The sequence below is a fragment of the Panthera tigris genome, chromosome B3 (assembly GCF_018350195.1).
Source record: "Panthera tigris isolate Pti1 chromosome B3, P.tigris_Pti1_mat1.1, whole genome shotgun sequence".
NCBI lineage: Eukaryota > Metazoa > Chordata > Mammalia > Carnivora > Felidae > Panthera > Panthera tigris.
The window spans coordinates 119,918,515-119,938,306 of NC_056665.1; the positions used below are offsets into that span (position 1 = coordinate 119,918,515).

General features: G+C 41.0%; 1 protein-coding gene across 14 annotated transcripts in view; it reads left to right on the top strand.

Moving 5' to 3' along the window:
- The first annotated feature begins 110 nt into the window (after positions 1–110).
- The window catches only part of TTLL5 (tubulin tyrosine ligase like 5), a 285,253-nt gene continuing 265,571 nt past the window's right edge, over positions 111–19,792 (top strand). For 13 of the 14 annotated variants that reach the window (XR_006218999.1, XM_042990159.1, XM_042990167.1 and 10 more), the window contains exons 1-4: positions 111–393; positions 1,767–1,936; positions 7,675–7,781; positions 19,274–19,356. Coding sequence is in view for 12 of the 14 variants with exons in the window: in XM_042990159.1 (XP_042846093.1) it covers positions 1,863–1,936; positions 7,675–7,781; positions 19,274–19,356 (264 nt within the window). In the remaining 2 variants the exon portion in view is untranslated. Of the gene's footprint in view, positions 394–1,766; positions 1,937–7,674; positions 7,782–19,273; positions 19,357–19,792 lie in introns of those variants that run through there. The other variant, XM_042990171.1, reaches the window with a different exon arrangement.

Sequence of the window (19,792 nt, forward strand, 5' to 3'; positions counted from 1 at the left end):
CCCTCCCACCCCCGCCCCTCTGTACCGCTGCTCACGCAGTGAGCCCTCTTCTTGAGCGTGGCGGAAGAACTTCGCGGCTGGAGTCAACCCCTTAGTAGTGGAGGGGAAAAGAGCGGAAAAAACAACTCAAGACTTCTGTTGAGGGCAAAGCTCTGCGCCCGCGCTGCGCCGCGGTGACGAAATTCCTTCGCGCCCGAAGTCGAGCGTTTTCAGCGCGGGGTGGCGGGCGCCTGCGCAGTGGCTCCCAGCGGGCGGTTGCTTGTTGGTTGTTGTAGTAACGGGGGAAGCAGCCGTCGGCGGCGGCCGTGAGCCCGCCTGGGGAAGGAGGAGAGGGTGGTAGGCGCAGAGCGCGGTCCCCGCCCGCCGGCTCCGAGCCATGGGAAGATGAGACAGGTAAACGCCTGCGCCGGCGCGCTTCCCTACCGGAGGGAGGTGAGCTCCCGGGTCTGGGCGGGCGCCAGCTGCTGCACTTCCCTCTTGAAGTCTGGGAGCAGCTGTTGGCTTCCGGGCGCGCTAGGCTGAATCGCTGCGGCGGAGTCGCCCCTGTCCTTTCCGTGGGGAGCATCTGAGGACCTACCTGGGATTGGGGTGAGCCGGGGGTGGGGCTGAGGGGCTGATCCCTTTAGGGTGAGGACGCTTCTTGAGCGAGTTGTCCTTAATCTTCTTCCGATCTCCGTGTGTCTCTCTACTCTGCTGGCAGCCTGCGACAGGTTTGGCATCCGTTCCTCGCTTGGAGGTCTTGTTTGTTTCGTTTTAATTTAAAGGACTTCCCAACATTTTGGGAAAGATCGAGAAATCCCGTTGGGAATCCCCCGAAGAACGCCTTTGAAGTTATTAGATCGTGCCCATTCCGCTGAAGATCTGTAGGGATCATTATCGGGATCCACGGTTTTTTGTCCTGTTTACGATCTTATATGTGTATATGAATGCATAGAAAAATAAGATTTGCAAAGATCGACATCAGATGATTATCTCTGAGTGATAGGGTTATGGTCATTTAAACATTTTCATTTTCTATATCTGTAATTTCCATTTCAGCCCTAAACACCCAACAAACGTACTTTTTACTATGAAAACATATTTTAAGTTAGAAATATCCTAATTTTAATGCCTTTTCGAGATTCAGATCATAGTTTGTGATTTTTAGTAAGGGAGAATAATTTTTGAGTGTTTGAAAGGACAGTGTTTTTGTTTTTTTTTTTTCTCCCAGCTATTTATGACCTTGATTCAGGAGAATATATTAATCTTTTAGTTTAGTGGTTGAGTTTGTTTTAGTGGAAACATGAGGGCATTTTACCTGTGTGCTTGTCATAGAGTCTAAAGAAATAATTTCAAGGATCGTAAATCTTGAGTTTTTATTTTTAACCCAGACAGGTTTTTCTAAGCAAAGAGTCTATGTTTTAGGCAATCGACTACCTATTTCAGACTTTTCTAAGAGCTAAGTCTTATTAGATTTAGTATGTAAAAGAAAAATGAGAAGCTCAAACTTAATAAGAGCTCTTTATTTTATTTTATTTTATTTTATTTTATTTTATTTTATTATTATTTTTTAATAGCAGCTCTCTAAATGCACAGAGGACAGACAGTATGTTTGGAAAAAAATTTTGATTTTTGTGGCATTAGTGGGGCACTGTGAGAGAAGGTAAGCTTCCAGAGGTTGGGCACCATTTAGGTAAATATTAGTTTTTTTAGACTTGGAAGATTAATAGCAATAACCAACAAATAGACAACCCTGTTGTGTTTCGAATCATTTGGCTTTCTTGCAGGAATCACTGCCACCTAAATTGTTTGATCCAGTGAATCTGCAAGTAAAGGTCTCTGAGGCCCCCCGTCTGCTGACTGCATGACAAACCCTAAAGGAAATGCCAGTCGTGATGGCCCGGGACCTGGAGGAGACAGCATCATCCTCAGAGGATGAGGAGGTGGTAAGCCAAGAGTAAGTAAGAGCAAGCTTGCTTTTGACCCTTTGCCTTTAGGGTGGAAAATAATTCTCTTTTACTTATACCTTCTTTTACCTAGTCCTTCTTTCGGTATAGCCTGACTCTGGTTTTAGTTTCTGACCATGAATTTTTTTTCCTTTTTTTTTTTTTTTTTTTTTTAATAACTTATTGTCAAATTGGCTAACATACAGGAGACAGTGTGCTCTTGGTTTTGGGTGTAGATTCTCATGGTTCATCGCTTACATACAACACCCGGTGCTCATCCCAACAAGTGCCCTCCTCAATGCCCATCACCCATTTTCCCCTCTCTCCCCCCTACCCCCCCATCAACCCTCAGTTTGTCCTTTGTATTTAAGAGTCTCTTATTCTAACCATAATCTAATTCAAGATTTTATTAGTTGGTTACCCTTAGCTATCTGAAATGAGATAAGGCTTTGTTTCTGGGCTCAGGAGTGAACATTGGCTCTAGATGTTGCTCTTTGTATACTCTTGATTGGAGCTTGTAACATAGGAGATTTTGATATTTGTAGACATTAAAGCAAAGTAGGCCTCCAAACTCTGTGAGATAGGTTCTATTATTTTCTCAAAAGCTTTTACAACCATAGAATGATAGTATATAGAGAGGTCAAGTAACTTACCAGAGTAACTGTGGGGCAGTACATTAGAATTCTGTAACCTGTGCTGTGTCCATTGAACCACACTGCTTTCCTGAGTTCTTTTGGGTAAGAGTCAAGTTTTTGACTGCTGGATTCTCATAATAATAATAATGAACGACGGTGATAAGTGCAGCTTATCATTTAGCATAGATGACGGTAAGGGCTTTAACTGATGTATCTCATTTAATCCGAACATGTTATTATTCCCACTTGATGAAGCTCAGCCATGCAAATATCAAAGAACTTTTTCAGGGATTCAGGGGGAGTAAGTGATGGATTGAGATTCAGACCTAGTTTTCCAGGATTTTGAGGCACTTTGCTGTTTTGCCTCCTTTAACATTATTATTTGGCACAGAGGACAAAGAGAGAGTGCGACTCGAAGTTAAGATTCGTTTTTAAAGATTCTCTGTGAGTCTCCTTGGGTACTTGTATGCTATGTAACCTGGAAAGGGGGATAATATCTCCCCGGCTATTTTGTAGAGGTATGATTAGAACCGAATAGAATGATATGTAGGAAACTACTTTATAAATGATGAAGTGCCATACAAATGTTAAGGCATTATTTGTACTGGCTTTAATATTGAATTTAAAGTCGATTTCTTACTATAAAGTAGAAGGTTACATTATTTAATATGACTACAAAAAATTACTGAAGCATTCATAGAGCTTTGGAGAGAGGCTTCTCATCACTGTTAGGTCATAGAAAAAATAGAGATTTAACATTATATTTGGGTCAGTTTTATTCAGGATAATTAAATGGATAATTCCCTCTAGTCACTTTAGCTTCTTGTGACTTTTTGCTTTCTGTGTGCTGTTGCTTACCTGTTTCACAAAATTTAACTTTTGCTGCAAGCATCAGTCTTTCTGATTTCAAGATCATATAAAAAAATTTTGTTTTTACATTTATTTATTTTTGAGAGACAGAATGAGACAGAGTGCGAGTGGGGGAGGGGCAGAGAGGGAGACACAGAATCCAAAACAGGCTCCAGGCTCTGAGCTCTCAGCACAGAGCTGGATACGGGGCTCGAACCCACAAACCGTGAGACCATGACCTGAGCCGAAGTCGGACGCTCAACCGACTGAGCCACCCAGGCACCCCTCAAGATCATTCTTTTACTTCATGACTGTTTCTTTTATTAGTGGGCTTAAGGGTTGGGCCTGATGAGTATTAGATTGAACTCTATGAAATTGCTGTTTTGACAGATCAAAAACAGTAAAATATTGACAGTTTCAGATGGTTCAACCTAATATTATAGTAGGTACTCAGTAAATACTTGTTGACTGAGTGACTGAATGAAGGAATAAATGGAGACTTTATGCTTTAGATCACCTTGGATCAGGGGTTCTTAACTTTTTTCTATGCCGTGTATCCCTTATCAGAATAATATTTTTAGGTGCTTAAAATATATATCATTAAAAATAGTACCAATTACATTGAAGGCAGTTATTAAGATTAAAAAACCCAAACTTGTGACACAGTGTAGTGATATGTGCTTTTTCACCGATGCATTAAATAACAAGATTATTCATCTGAAACGTGGGTAAGTTAAATTCCATTTTCCAAAGACCGCAGTGTGAAGACCGTTTTTGCTCAGTTTGCACGAGCTCATCACTCTGTCGGGTAGTCTTTGTTGGCATTTATAAGTGGGGAATATTGGGAAGCATCTTGTTTGTCTGGACCACCACTGTGATGTGTCACCATTTGGCAGCTGACTGATTGCTTTGTGGGACCTACCAAATTGTTGTCCAGCTTCATGTCGGATGAGGAAGACTGACCACAGGTGATCTCGTGGCAAGGTTAATAACTACTTTAAGTGATAAATGTATATGATATTTTTAGGTATCTGCAACCCCTGTGCGATACGGTAGAAAAAATCTCTAATTTCAGACGGACTCAAAGACACAGATGATGCTCGTACCACTGGGCTAGGTTGCCCACCTTCGTAGTTGAGAAAGGTTAAGTTTCTAGTAGAAGGTAGTGAAAATACAGGTGTCATTCCCCATCCCAATCCAATTTCATGGATTTTTTGCTCTTCTTCCTTTCAAACTCCTGTTGACTTTTGACTGTTAATGTTCCAGCAGCTCATGTCTAACTATCAGACATTTTATACTTTAGGAATCTTAAGCCAGTCTTGTTCACACTTGGAGTGATACGCTTTCATTTTTAAAGTTTTGGAAGTTATAAGGCCATAAATCATCTAAGGGCGTTGATTTAATCCAAAGATGTATCTCCATGGCCATCTCGTCGATGTGCTCAGATCCCAAGGCTGTGTTAAAGAGTTCATGCCTGGCAGTCCTGGACTTCAGGGCTAGAAACTGTCCAGGCAGTCCTTGTTTTGCATTATTTCAAATAGTGAATTTAAAGGGACTATTTTTCTGTATTTTGCTAGATTTAACTGTAGATGTGGAAGGATTAGATACAAGGTTTCTTAAGGCACTAAAAAAATAATTTTAATTCCTATCATAAAAGCCAGCTTTATATCAGTTCGTCAACATACCCGTGGGGAAAAAAAGATCATCGACAGATGATTATACAGTGAGTACTATAGGAATTCCGAGAAAGAAGGCGTCACTGTGGGCTGGAGGAGGTGGGAAAGGCTTTATGGAGATGGTGAGATGAACTGGGCCTTAAGGGTAGGGCTAAATGAACAGAAATGACAAAGGCATTTCCAGCAGGGGCACTGGTATGAACAAGGCATAGAAGCTTTGAATTATGTAGGCTAGATCCCAGGAGTAAATAATATATATGCCTCATGAAATTGTTTTTTAAGAACCAAGACGTTGTTAAGCTTTCAGTAAAGTGAACCTTCAAACCTTCTGCTTCGGTAATCATCCAAGTCTTGTGTTCGTTCATGTCTCTAAGAGCGTATTTTCTTAATGTATACCTTTTTCTGGTGTGAATGAAAATTTAAAGTCCCGATTTTCAGTTTCCTAACCGTTTTGAATCTTTAGCCTTTAGCACCACCTGGCGGGAGCATGCTTTTAAAGACGACATGGCGTCTGCCTTAAGTGTGTTTTAGTTGACCTGCTGAATTCATTACGTGTCTGCCACCTCTTTTCTCTTTTCATAGGTTGTGAGTGGAAGGATTTCTCCATCAGGGATTTGGTTTTCCACAAATAGCATAGTTAGGGCGTTGGCTGTTCTTAGCCTTGTATGTGTTTCTTGAGTTCCTGACTCTTGTCACGCGTTTTAACTTGGAGCAGTGATCCATTGTTTGTAAGCGGGAGGGCAGAGTGGTGCCAGTTTGTAGCTAGTGCTAGATTCACAAGGAACTTTGCATCATTTCCAGAGTTTCTGTCCAAGACTTTGCTGTTTAGGCTGCCTAGTTTTTCTCTCTCCTCCGACTTAGAAATATAGTAGAAAAATTACAGTTGGAAGAGATCCTAGGAATCATCTGGCCCCGTGCCCACCTTTTACAGGTGTTTAAGATTAAAAAGCAAGCAAACCACAAAAAAATCCTTCTTGCTAAAAAGTGCCCCTGATAAATACCTTTTCTTACAAATGGGCACTGGCACCCAAGTCAAAAAGTAGGAGCAGTAAGCATCCACATTCCATTTCTAGAAAACAGGAAATGAACTAGGTACGGTGTTCTTTGCTTTTTTGCTAAAACACTTTGGCAGCTCATCCAAAGTCTCAAGTCTGCCTGGCAGCCTGTGCATTCAAAATGGGCATCTTTTTAAACATGGGTTGGGAGGGTCTGACTTGGCTCTGAGATCTGTAGTGTGACCTTTCTTAAAGAGGTGTGGTCATGTAAGTTTTTGAGAGTGGCCCAAATTTTGGCTAAATGGATCTTATTCTGTTTAAGGAATTGATTAGTTTAGGTTCCCAAACTGTTAGGTTTAAGTTGTTCCATATACGAAACATCACTGAAATGTGATTAGGGAGATGGAAACAGGGTAAGAGCCCAGGCAGACACTTGAGTTCAGGTACGTCTTCTCTTACTTAACCAGCTGTGTGGCCTTCAGCAAATCACTTACCCTCTCTGAGACACCCTTTTTTCCCCCCAGTTCCTAGTGTGGGTAAGAGGATTAAGTGAGATAGCATATGAAAGCTCTTATTCCTGGCACATAGTAGGGACTCGGTCATTTCTTTCCCTCCTAACTCCTTGCACAAAGGAGGTTGAAGATTTTCCTAATCTTTGAGTAAATGTACATCTGTCTGAGATTGATTAAACAGAGATTTCCTGAGGATAGAGGAAGAGAGTAAAGTCAGAGATCCTTTTCTGGAGAGAAATATTACTCCATTTTGTATAGGCTTGCTTTAAAATACGTGATTTTAATTGGAGCGCTTGTATTAATTTTGGGTTCCTGGCTCAGAATCTTAGGATGCGTCATCAAATTGGCTTAAAAAGGGACTGTAGAGTATAAAAGGGTATATAAATTATTGTGAATGCTGTATATTAGTTAGGATTCTTTATGTATGCTGGGGATTAAAACATAAATTGTCTTAAAAAAGGGAATTTATTTTTTTATTAAAAAAATTTTTTTCCCGCTCTCCCCCATAAAGGGAATTTATTAACTCATATTCGGGAAAGACTTGATTCTGCAGCTCCCCGTTTGCTTCTCAGGATTTCGCGTCTCTCATTCCTCAAATGAGGTTTTCACTGACTTCCTCCTTTACTGACAGCTCCAGGCTCTTCTCTCAAGGACACAAAATGACAGTTGTACTTGGAGACCTCATTCTCTTACACCGTCAAGGGGAAGAAGCCATCTCTCCTGCAGCTGCTGTAGAAGAGAAAGGAAGCAGCTTTCTTCTAGAGGGTCTCACAACATATCTTCTGACACTCACCGGCTCCAGTGGGTTTATGTGCTCATCCCCGATCCAGTAACTAGAACTGAGGGGTGAAGGCCCTGAATGGCTGAGGCCAATCAAAGCCTGTCCCTGGAGCAGGGAGGGAGTTAATCGTAAATAGAGCACATGGCTAAGAATGGGAGATGAATGGTTTCCCATAGGGCATTTGGGGTTCTTGTTCCAGGCAGAGGGAAAGTTGCTAAGCAGCAAACCACAGCGATCTGCGTCAGTGGTTAATTCAGACTTGGAGCTGTCAGTTAATGAAAACCTTTTGTTACGGCTGTAGGGATCATCCGTGTATCATGTGGACCGGAGGCTGCAGGAGAATTCCAGTTTTGGTATTCCATGCTGAGGCTATTCTGACAAAGGACAACAATATTCGAGTAATTGGCGGTAGGTATGACATCCCCCCACAGAGGGCAGGGCTGGGCATGGCCCCTGTACCCTTGTCTTGCAGAAGTTGATATCACATGTAAGTAGGAAAAGGGCCTTGGTCACAAGAAAAATGTAGCAGGTTTTTTTTTTTTTTTTTTAATGCTCGAAAGGATTATTTGTAATTTCTTAAATTTTCTGCATTTTAAGTTGCTTTTCTTCTTTGAACTTTGTCTTCAGAATTATGCGTATGTGCGTTATTGTTATTCTTTGTGGTAAAATATACAAAACAAAATGTACCCTTCTAACCATTTCAGAGTGTACAATTCAGTGGCGTTTAGTACACTCACACTATTGTACAACCCTCACCACGATCTAGTTCCAGAACATTTTTCATCATCCTAAAGTAAACCCTGTATCCATTAAGCAGTCACTCCCTATTACCCCTTACCCCAGCAACTAGTAACTGCTCATCTGCTTTCTGTCTCTAGCGATTTGCTTGTTCCGGACATTTCGTACAAATCCGCTCAGACAGGATGTAGTCTTCTGTGTCTGGCTTTTTTCACTTAGCATAGTGTTTTTAAGGTTCATCCATGTTGAAGCATGTATCTGTAAACTTATCCCTTTTCATGAAATGCCATATTTTGTTTATCCATTTATCAGTTGATGGATCAGTTGGTGGTTGTTTCCACCTTTTGGCTCTTGTGAACAGTGCTGCTCTGAAGATTCATGTATGAGTTTTTGTTTGGACACCTGTTTTCAATTCTTCTGGGTCTATAGCTAGGAATGGAATTGCTAGATCTTAGGGTAATTCTATGTTTCACTTCTTAAAGAACTGCCAAAGGAGATTCCATAGTGTCTACACAGTTCTGCATCAGTGATGTAGGAGGGTTCCATTTTCTCCACATCCTCACTGACAATTGTTGTTTTCTGTTTTTTAGATGATAGCTGTATTAGTGGGGGTGAAGTGGTATCTTACTGTGGTTTTGATTTTTATATCCCTAATGACTAATGACATTGAGCATCTTTTCATGTGCTTCTTGGCCATTTGTGTATCTTCTTTAGAGAAACGTCTATTCAAAGCTTTTGCCTATTTTTGATTTGGGTTGCTCGACTTTTTGTTGTTGAGTTATGAGTTCTTAAACATTCTAGATACTAGACCCTTATCAGATACACAATTCCCAAATTCTTCTGCTAGATGGATTCGCTAGTGAATTCTATCAAACATTTAAAGAATCAACACCACCAATCCTTCTCAAACTCTTCCAAGGAAGAGGAAGGAGCTCATTATATGAGGCCAGCATTACTCTGATACCAAATCCAGAATAAGACATCACAAAAAAACAAAACTACAGTCAAAATCCCTTATGAATACACATGCAAATATCCTCAACAGAATACCAGCAAAGCAAATCAAGCAGCATATTAAAAGGACATACCGTGACCAAGTGGGATTTCTCTCAGGAATACAAGGATGGTTCAACATACAAAAGTCAATCAATGTAACATACCACGCTAATTTCACCTCGTCTTTCCAACCTGGATGACCTTTCTTTCTTTCTTTCTTTCTTTCTTTCTTTCTTTCTTTCTTTCTTTCTTTCTAAGTTTATTCATTTATTTTGAGAGAGAGACAGACAGAGAGCGGGTGAGGGAGGGGAAGAGAGAGAGGGGGAGAGAGAATCCCAAGCAGGCTCTGCACTGTCAGTACGAAGCCTGACACAGGACTCGAACCTACTAACTGCGAGATCATGACCCGAGCCGAAAGCAAGAGTCAGAGGCTTAACTGACTGAGCTACCCAGGTGCCCCATTTTTATTTATTTATTTTGAGAGAGAGAAAGGGAGAGAGAGAATCCATCTAGTCTGGGCTTTTCTTTATTGGGAGGGTTATTCCTGATTCAACCTCTACTTGTTATGTATGTATTCATATTTTGTATTTTGAATTGAGTCAGTTTTGGTAGTTCATGTGTTTTTAGTTTTTGTCCATGTAGTTTATCTTATTTGTTGGCATATGAATATTCATAGTATTTATTTATTTATTTATTTATTTATTTCATAGTATTCTATAATCCTTTTTATTTCTGTAAGGTCAATAGTAATGTCCCCATTTCATTTCTGCTTTTAGTAATTTGAATCTCTTTTTTCAAGCTAGCTAGAGGTTTGTCAATTTTGATCATTTTAAAGAGCCGACTTTTAATTTTGCTTACTTTCTCTATTGTTTTTCTATTCTCCACTCTTCTTTGATATTCAGTAGTGCTCTGACTCCTGGGTTAGCCTGTAGCTTGTCTTTAGAGGTTACAGTACCATGGATCAGAACTGTTGTGTGATATAGTGGAAAGAGTCTGTACATGGGTTCGTAGTTACTGGTTCAAATCCCAGCTTTGGTATTTACTAGCTGTGAGTCTGGGGCAAATCACTTAAACTCTCTTGACCTGTTTTATTATTAGTTAAGTGGAGATCATAGCTACCTTGCAGGCATTGTAAGAATTGATGAGATCATTTAATATTTGGCACATAGTAGGCACTCAAAACTTGTGCTACTTAATTTCACTTGTTGAACAGGATCTGTTCTAGTTTGAAATGACTTTAAGGTCTGTCCTTGCTCCATAATAAGCTAGGAGTTCAGAGGACAGTGAACACCTGCTTCTGGGATTTGAATCCTCCTCCCTCCCCAAGGGTCTTGTTCTAATCCCTTCAGCAAGTTGCTAGGTTACCACTTAAAGGGATATGGTTCATTCATGTTCTCTGAATTTGGAAGAACTAAAGATTTGCTAACATTTGCAAAGAAACTCCCTGTCATCATGATTGGAGTTAAAACATCAAAGGCGGGTACAAACAACAGAAGTAAATAATCTCCCCCAAACATACTTCTTTTGGTCTGCTTGTCAAATACATGCATCTCTGTATGCCATGGCAATAGGCAGACCCTTCCTTTTTTAGAGTATCCAGGGTTTACTGGGAATTAGTATCCATCAGTGTTGTCATTCCATTATTCAACCAGTCCCTGCGTTTTTAGAACGTATATGTCTTTTTTCTCCCTTTCCACATACTTGTGATTAAAGAAAAGGCCACTGAGCTTTTTTCTCAAACTTTGTTTTCGAATTTTCTGTATCTTCCCAATTCTTTGAGATATCATGATTTTTTGCACAGTCCTTTATGAAAAGAACAATTTGAATGAGTTTTCTAGTTGCTGCCTCAGATTTCTGAATTGTTAAATTCTCTGGGTCCTTTTTTTTTTTTTCTTTCTTAAATAGCTGACATAGATCTGCTCAGATCATAATCCTGTGTTTAAATCCCCTTGAGAAGTTTCTGGGGGATTAGTTATCTTCTGTTGATCTTAGAGTGTTAGATGCCAGTCTTATTTTTTTCTGTTATCTGTTAAATGTTTCATTGTATTTATTGTTAATACTTTTTGTACAATATTGCTATATTCCAGAAATATATTTTTTCCTTACTATATCCATTTTTTTTCAAAATTGTATATACTTTGAACATGTGAATGGATTGCATTTTAGAGACAATAGAGATATTTGCAGTTTAAGGTAATCCATTCCTAGAAGGAAGCATCATTTTTTTTTAAATTTAACTAATTAATTTATTTTATTTTATTTTTGAGAGAGACAGAGCATGATGGGGGGAGGAGCAGAGAGATAGGAAGACACAGAATCCCAAGCAGGCATCAGGCTCCAAGCTGTCAGCATAGAGCCCAACACGAGGCTCGAACTCACAAATCACAAGATCGTGACCTGAGCTGAAGTCAGACGCTTAATTGACTGAGCCGCCCAGGCGCCCCAGCATCGTTTTATAATTTGTCTCTGAATTTGTCAGGTTCCTCAGTTTGCAAAATGTCAGTTTGCATTTGTGTAGACTAGCACTGTCCAATAGAAATATGATGCAAGCTAGATATGTAAGTTTTCCAGTGGCCTTATTAAAAAAAAAATAGAAATAGGTGAAATTAGTTTTAATAATATATTTTATTTTGGGGCATCTTGGTGGCTCAGTTGGCTAAGTGTCCGACTCTTGATTTTTGCTCAGGTCATGATCTCATGGTTCGTGAGATCAAGCCCCACGTTGGGCTCTGCACTGACAGCATGGAACCTGCTTAGGATTCTCCCTCCCTCCCTCTCTGCCCCTCCTCTGCTCATGTGCAAGTGTGCTCTCTCTCAAAATAAACTTTAAAATATATATATTTTATTTAATACAAATTGTCATTTCCACATTTACTCAATATAGAAAAATCATTAAGATATTTGACATGTATGGGACACCAGGGTGACTCAGTCAGTTAAGCATCCGACTTTGGCTCAGGTCATGATCTCGCAGTCTGTGAGTTTGAGCCCCATGTCGGGCTCTGCGCTGACAGTTTGGAGTTGGAGCCTGGTTTGGATTCTGTGTCTCCCTCGCTTTTTGCCCCTCCCCAGCTTGTCCTTTGTCTCTCTCTCTCTCTCAAAAATAAATAAACATTAAAAAAAAGAAAAAGATATTTGACACGTAGTATGTATTTTACACTTAGAGTGCATCTCAGTGTGGTGCAAAATATATTTCATCACAAATATTTAGTCTGTGGTTAGATTTTACACACATTATAGTTGAAAAAGTAAATTCATATGTTCAAGTTCCAAACACGTTTTCCAGTAATTGAATCAGATATCAGTTTTCCAATTTAAATTAATAAAGTTAAATAACGTTGAAAATTCAGTTTCAAAAGGTCACACTAGTTATATTTCACGTGCCCAGTAGTCATACGTGGCTAGCGGCTATACCATGTTCAACAGTACAAGTGTAGAGCTCATTTTGTGACAGTAAGGCAAAGCTACACTATGTTGCCATTGAGAGGATTACTCTTCAATTCTAAAAGTAAAGAACGTCAGTTTTATCTTCCTTCCAGTTTCCCAGGCTATTTTTGACCAAACTTCTTAGGGCATGTCCTCACTCCCTGGGTGCTTCTGTACTGACAGTTAGATTATTGGTTCCTTGTTTTAGTTTGCTGCGCTGCTGTCCGTCAGTCCTGGAATTTCCCAGGAGGCCTGGCACTGTGGGTTGCCCCCGATACACACGTGAGTGGTTGGAGAAGAGGAAAATTCCACGGTCTTATGGTGCATGCTTAGAGGCTCAGATATCAGATGTTAGGCAGTTCGCTAGTAGGATCATATCACGCCCTGCTTCTTTTTATGTGAAAGGAAATATGGATAAGGGAGTTGTTTCTTGGACAGTTGGGGGCTGGCTCAGTTTATAGTTGCAAGCCTCCGTTTGACTTTTGCCATGGGAGCAGAGCCCTGGGTTGCCAGGTTTTTCAAACGAAGCCCAGAAATCTAGATTTTTATATGAATTCTTTCTGTTTTAAAAGGTTAGTGACTAATTCAGTTTTATGTTTAAAACACCACAAAGAATGAACGAACCATGTCTGCAGGCTGGATGGGTTTGGCCCTTGGGTCACCAAAATATAACCTCTGGTCTAAAATACACTGGTAATCAGCATCATTGGACACAGAACATGAATGTGAGTTAAAATCCCCGGCAGTCACACTTGCACCCTATCTTTCTTGCACTCCCCTTTCGGAGCATGTGCAAAGTATTGGAGTTGGCTTATAGTTAGCTGGTATAGATTAGAGGAAGTTGGTCACTGCTTACTACTTACATACTGTGAGCGGTCACTGAGTGTAGTGATAATGGCATTTTTCTTCCGTGTTAGGAAAAGTGGGAGAAAGAGTATAAATAGCATTTTAATTAAAAAAAAATTTTTTTTTTGATGTTTGTTTATTTTTGAGAGAGACAGAGACAGAATGCGAGTGGGTTGGGGCAGAGAGAGAGAGGGAGACACAGAATCTGAAGTAGGCTCCAGGCTCCGAGCTGTCAGCACAAAGCCTGACGCGGGGCTCGAACTCACGAGCTGTGAGATCATGACTTGAGCCGAAGCCGGATGCTCAACCGAATGAGCCACCCAGGCGCCCCACATTTTTATTTTTAAATTTGCTGCATAAAATGCATAATTTATTATGTAATACTATGTGTTAATAGCTACTTTGCTACATATTTACTTTTTTACTCTATAAAAATTTTTACTTGGTAAAAATTTATGCTGCTGTGTAGCAACGAGTGTTATAAAAGCTTTATGTGTGTTAACTGAACTACCCCGTGAGGTAAGTACCTTTATTACCGACCCCATTTTACAAGTGGGGAAACTGACCATGGAGAAATCATTTGTTCATGATTGCAGGCAGGAAGTGGTAAAGCCAGGATTTGAACCCTTGGCAGTTACACTGCAGAGACAGACTCTTTCTCTTATTGCTCCTCCTCCTTCCCCAGTGCCCAGGTGGTCATTCTCTGTTTTTCCGCACACCTTCCTGACTGCCCTCCCCATGGCCTGGCACCGTAAGGCCCGCAGTGCCGAACTGGTGCGGCATCAGGTGCGCTTCCGGTCTCTGGCGTTGACGATCCTTTGGCTTTTGCATGCGCAGAAATGGAGATGTTGGGGATCACAGTTATAATGAAGAGACCAGATTTTCTTTCACTTTCTAAACATTCAACCTAGAAAAATTAGAAACCTCTCAACCAGCTGTAAGAACAGTACATTGAATGCATGTATAGTGTTTCCCCGTGCTCACCAACTATTAACATTTTGTCTCCCTGTACCATTTGAGAATTGGTTCAAGTACTTTATGCCATAATATCTTGTTTAGCAATGTATCCCTAAGGGCAGGGCGTCCTCGGTATAACCACAGTACTGAGGTGACATTCAGGAAATCTGTCACTGGTAAAGTACTTTTATCTAATATACAGTGCTAATGCACATTTCCCTAGTTGTTCCCATTTAGACCTTTATTTATTTATTTATTTATTTTTAATTTTTTTTTTAATGTTTATTTATTTTTGAGACAGAGAGAGACAGAGTATGAACGGGGGAGGGTCAGAGAGAGAGGGAGACAACAGAGTCTGAAACAGGCTCCAGGCTCTGAGCTGTCAGCACAGAGCCCGACGCGGGGCTCGAACTCACGGACCGTGAGATCACGACCTGAGCCGAAGTCAGACGCTTAACCGACTGAGCCACCCAGGCGCCCCAATTTAGACCTTTATACTACTTTTTTTTTCTAAAGTCTAGGAGGAAGTCAAAGATTGTATTTACTTTTCATATTTCTCCTTTAACCTCCCGGGCTTTGTTTTTTTTTTTTTTTTTTTTTTTTGTCTTTCATGGCATTGACAGTTTTAGAGATTCCAGACTAGTTGCTTTGCAGATGTCCTTACGTTTGGGATTGTCTGATTGTTTCTCCATGTTTAGATTCAGGTTTAAAGTTTTGTAGGACTATCACATAGTGTATCTTCCTCAGTGTATTACGTTAGGAAGCATGTGATATAATTGTATTGCCTTGTTGGTGGTGGCAAGTTTCATCATTTTTTAAAAAATATTTATTTATCTTTGAGAGGGAGAGAGAGAGAGGGCGTGAGTGGGGGAGGGACAGAGAGAGAGGGAAACACAGAATCTGAAGCAGGCTCTAGGCTCTGAGCTGTCAGCACAGGACCCTGTGTGGGGCTGGAACTCACGAACTGCGAGCTCCTGCCCTGAGCCGAAGTCGGACACTTAACCTACTGAGCCACCCAGGGTGCCCCTCATCATTTGGTTGAGAATAGTGTTCACCAGATTACTTCATTAGAAGTTTTGTTTTGTTGTTTTGTTTGCTTTGTTACAAGCATTCTCTGGAATGATATTTTGAGATGCATGAATATCCTGTTTCCCAAGTCTCTCACCCATTGGTTTCCATTGATTTTAGTCTGAACCTCTTCCTCTTACAGTTTTTGTGAAATACTAATATTCTGTTTCTTTCCTTTTACATTTATTAGCTGGATTTTCTGTAAAGAACTTTCCCTCCTCTGATAGGCAGAATAATGGTCCCGCCCAAAGGTGTCCACCCCCTAATCCCAGAACCTATGAAAATATTACCTGACATAGCAAAAGAAAATTGAACTTGTAGGTGGATTTAAGGTTGCTAATCAACTGACCTTCATCACAAGGGTCCTTTAAAGTGGAAGAAGGAGGCAGAAGAGGAGTCAGATTGACGCTGCGTGAGAAGGACCAGACCCTTCATTGCTGGCTTTGAAGATAGAGGAAGGGCACCAAAAGCCATGGAATGGGGGAAGCCTCTAGAAGCTGGAGAAGGAAAAGAAATGAGCCTATAGAAAGAGTCTGTAGAAAGGAATGCAGCCCCCCTCTTGCCTTGATGACATCTGTGTCAGACTTCTGACATAAGAAATATCAGACAACAAATTTGTGCTGGTAAAGCCATCAAGTGGGTGGTAGTTTATTACAGGAGCAGCAATGGAAAACCAGTATACTTTCTTACCAGTGTGGACTCATGGGTTCTTTTTTTTTTTTTTTTTTAATATAAGTGGATTATACTCTATCTCTGTCATAATTCATTTTTATTTTCAAATTGTCTTAAATTTGGCCATTGAGATCCTTGGGATCCATTGGGATCCATTGAGATCCTTGTGACATGTTCCCAGTCAGTTTTTGACCACTTTCCTCTCTTTGGGCATAACAAGATATTCCAGGCCTATCTTGTGCTTTCCCTCGCCAACTTGGAATCAGAAGACAAACTCTTAAGCAGTGCACTGTACTGTTTCTTAAATTATTCTCTGCGCTGGAGTGAAGACATGACTCTGAAGTGTTTTTCTTATAACTGTATTGCAAAGACAACATAATAGTGATTGATCATTGGGAAAACCCTGTGACTGGGCTTTAGAAGTTTGCCACAAGAATGAGAAGTATGGAGTGTCTGGTCTTTTCATTCCCGTCTTCCTGCGTCTGCTCTGCATGGTGTTCTTGCCAGGGCTGGGCAAGTAGCAGCAGGGATTTATGGATATTTTCACATAAATTCATAAAAAGATAGGCTTATCTTTGACTGGAGAGGCTGAATTTGGTTCTAAGGTCTGTCTATAAGTTTCTGTATTACACTCATTCAGAAATTGTTCACTGTGCAGTCTTTTTCGAAAAATGATTCTATAGATGTGGTGCCTGGCTGGCTCAGTTGGTGGAGCGTGTGACTCTTCATTTCAGGGTCGTGAGTTTGAGCCTCACCTTGGGCATAGAGATTGCTTAAGAAAAAAATAATTTAGGAGAGGCACGTGGGTGGCTCAGTCAGTTAAGTGTCTGACTCTTGACTTTGGCTCAGGTCATGATCTCATGGTTTGTGAGATTGAGCCCCACGTTGGGCTCTGCACTGACCGGTGTGGAGCCTGCTTGTGATTCGCTCTCTCTCCTTCTCTTTCGGCCCCTCCTCTCTCATGCTCGCTCGCTCACTCTCTCTCTCTCAAAATAAAATAAAAACTTTAAAAAAGAAAAATAAAAAAAAATTTTTTAATTGTGCTGTAGAATTCTTAGCTAATTTTTTCAAACACTTTGTGGTGGTGCGTAGAAAGAGATGGCATTTAGTGGGCCCGAGTAAAAGTTAGTCTTTGGAGATGTGTAGAAATCTCACATGGTTACAGACTTTAGTCTTAGGGGTCAAAAGCACAGAATGCGTATGGAGCCTGGCAGGTAATGTGAATGAGTGAAGGGACCATGAGGGGACTGTGCTGAACTAGACCCTGTGAACCTGTCCTCAAGGGAGCACACACCCTTCCTCAGTGGACTCACCCTGGTAGAGCAAGCCCAGGGTTGCCAGGGTTTTCAAGAGAGCCCAGAATTTGAGATTTTTAAATGAATTCCTCCAATTTCAGAAGGTTAGTAATTCAATTTGTTTTTCGTTCTTTTCTTTTTTCTTTTTTTTTTTTTGTGGTGGGGGGAGAGGGACAGAGAGTGATGAGAGAGAGAGAGAGAGAGAGAGAATCTTAAGCAGGCTCTGCACTCATCATGGAGCATAGTATCTACTTGGCAGTTCACTGGGCCTTTGTGCCTCCTGCAGAAAGCCTGGCTCGGAGCCTCCTGAGGTGGGGTCCTCACGCTGATACCGCGAGAGAGGCAACCAGTCCCGTGGTGGGCTCTGTTCCATTGTTGCTTTATTCTTGGTTACCTTCTGTGACGGTTCACGTAATGTGTCAAGGACTCCTGGCTCAGTCTCATGATCGTAAGATCACCACCTGGGCTGAAATTGAGAGTTGGACGCTTAACCGACTGAACCACCCAGGCGCCTCAATAATTCAATTTATTTTTATTTATTATTCTTATTTTTTAATTTAGGTGTTTGAAAGTCTTTTTTTTTTTTTTAATGTTTATTTATTTTGAGAGAGAGGGAGCAAGAGCGTGCGCACATGGGTGGGGACAGGGCAGAGAGAGAGAGAGGCAAAGAGAATCCCAAGCAGGCTCTGCCCTGTCTGTGCAGAGCCTGATGTGGGGCTCAATCTCATGAACCATGAGATTATGACCTGAGCGGAAATCAGGAGTCGGACGCTTAACTGACTAAGCTCCCCAGGCGCCTCAGGGTGCATCTGGCGCCTGAACAGGGATATGAGCCCCGGACCCTCAGATTACAAGTCTGATGCTCTACTGACGGAGAGACCCAGGCTCAATTTGTTTTTAAAGCACAATGAGAAGTTAACAAACAATGTCTGCAGATTGGTTTTGGCCCTGGATTGCCAGTTTATAACCTCTGGTCTAAGATATACTGGTAATCAGCATTATTGCACACAGAGGACTGTCTAGAGCAGGGGTTCTTAACCTTTTTGTGCAGTGGACCAAATGTGCAATGGCAGTGTGAGGAAGCCTGTGGGTCTCTTCTCAGCATAATGGTTCTGAAGTGTATAGAAAATATATAGGAGTCTAAACAAAATCAATTGTATTGAAATGTAATTATCAAAATATTGTATAAAAGGTAAATTTGTGACATATATGCATTTTTATTAGTGCCTTAAATAACATGGTCTGCTAGGAGGTTTGTTAACTGCCATAATTTTTATATATTGTGAGAAATGACATTTTCAGATAACTGTAACAATTGTACAATAATATTAAAACACCTGGTACCTATAGGTGGCAAGGTCACGGGTATTGCTAACACTCCGTTTTGTGCCTACATTTGTAATTGAAGATAATGTTAAATTTCAACTAGTAGTGAGAACAAAGATGCCATTTTGTCTTCCATCTATTTTTAATAACCCGCAGCAAATGTCAGGTTAAGGACCCTTGGTCCACAATAATAGTAGCCTACTTAATAATAGCATAAGGGGGGCACCTGGGTGGCTCAGTCGGCTGAGCGTCCGACTTCAGCTCAGGTCACGATCTCATGGTTCGTGGGTTCGAGCCCCGCATCGGGCTCTGTGTGGACAGCTCAGAGCCTGGAGCCTGTTTCAGATTCTGTGGCTCCCTCTCTCTCTGACCCTCCCCCGTTCATGCTCTATCTCTCTCTGTCTCAAAAATAAATAAACGTTAAAAAAAAAAAAAAAATTAAAAAAATAATAATAGCGTAAGGGTAGTAGTACAATGTTACCGAGTACAGTTAAGCAAGCCACAATCTCACAGTTTTATTTTTGTCTCTACAGTTAACTTTTTGGTTACTGAATTTGATTCTGTGTTTTTCTCTAGAACGTTATCATTTGTCTTACAAGATTGTGCGAACAGATAGTCGCCTGGTACGCAGCATTCTGACAGCCCATGGATTTCATGAAGTAAGCTCATTTTTGCTACCTCACCTGATCTGCTCTAAAACTGAAAATCCTAGAGATCCAACCTGACGACCAGTTAATAGGGCAGCTCTAGAGGGTACTTGGGAATCTATGCTTAGTGATGATGCAGAGCTTATGTTGAATTTCTGAGTGGATTTACCAGTTTCTCCTTGAAATGCATGGAAAACATTTTCACAAGATTCCTTCCCCCCCGCCCCCCCTTCCTCCCTTCTTCTCTCTTTTTTTAAACTAAAAACCCCAAACGTTTTTCTTGCTATGATTAGGCTTGGGGTAGAGACAGAGCTGCCCATAGGGAATGGTCTGATACTGAATTAAGATTCTTTGATGGCAAGCAACAGAAGTAGATTCTGCCTAATTTCAACCCAAAGAGGGCCCCCTGGGTGGCTCGGTCGGTTAAACGTCTGACTTCAGCTCAGGT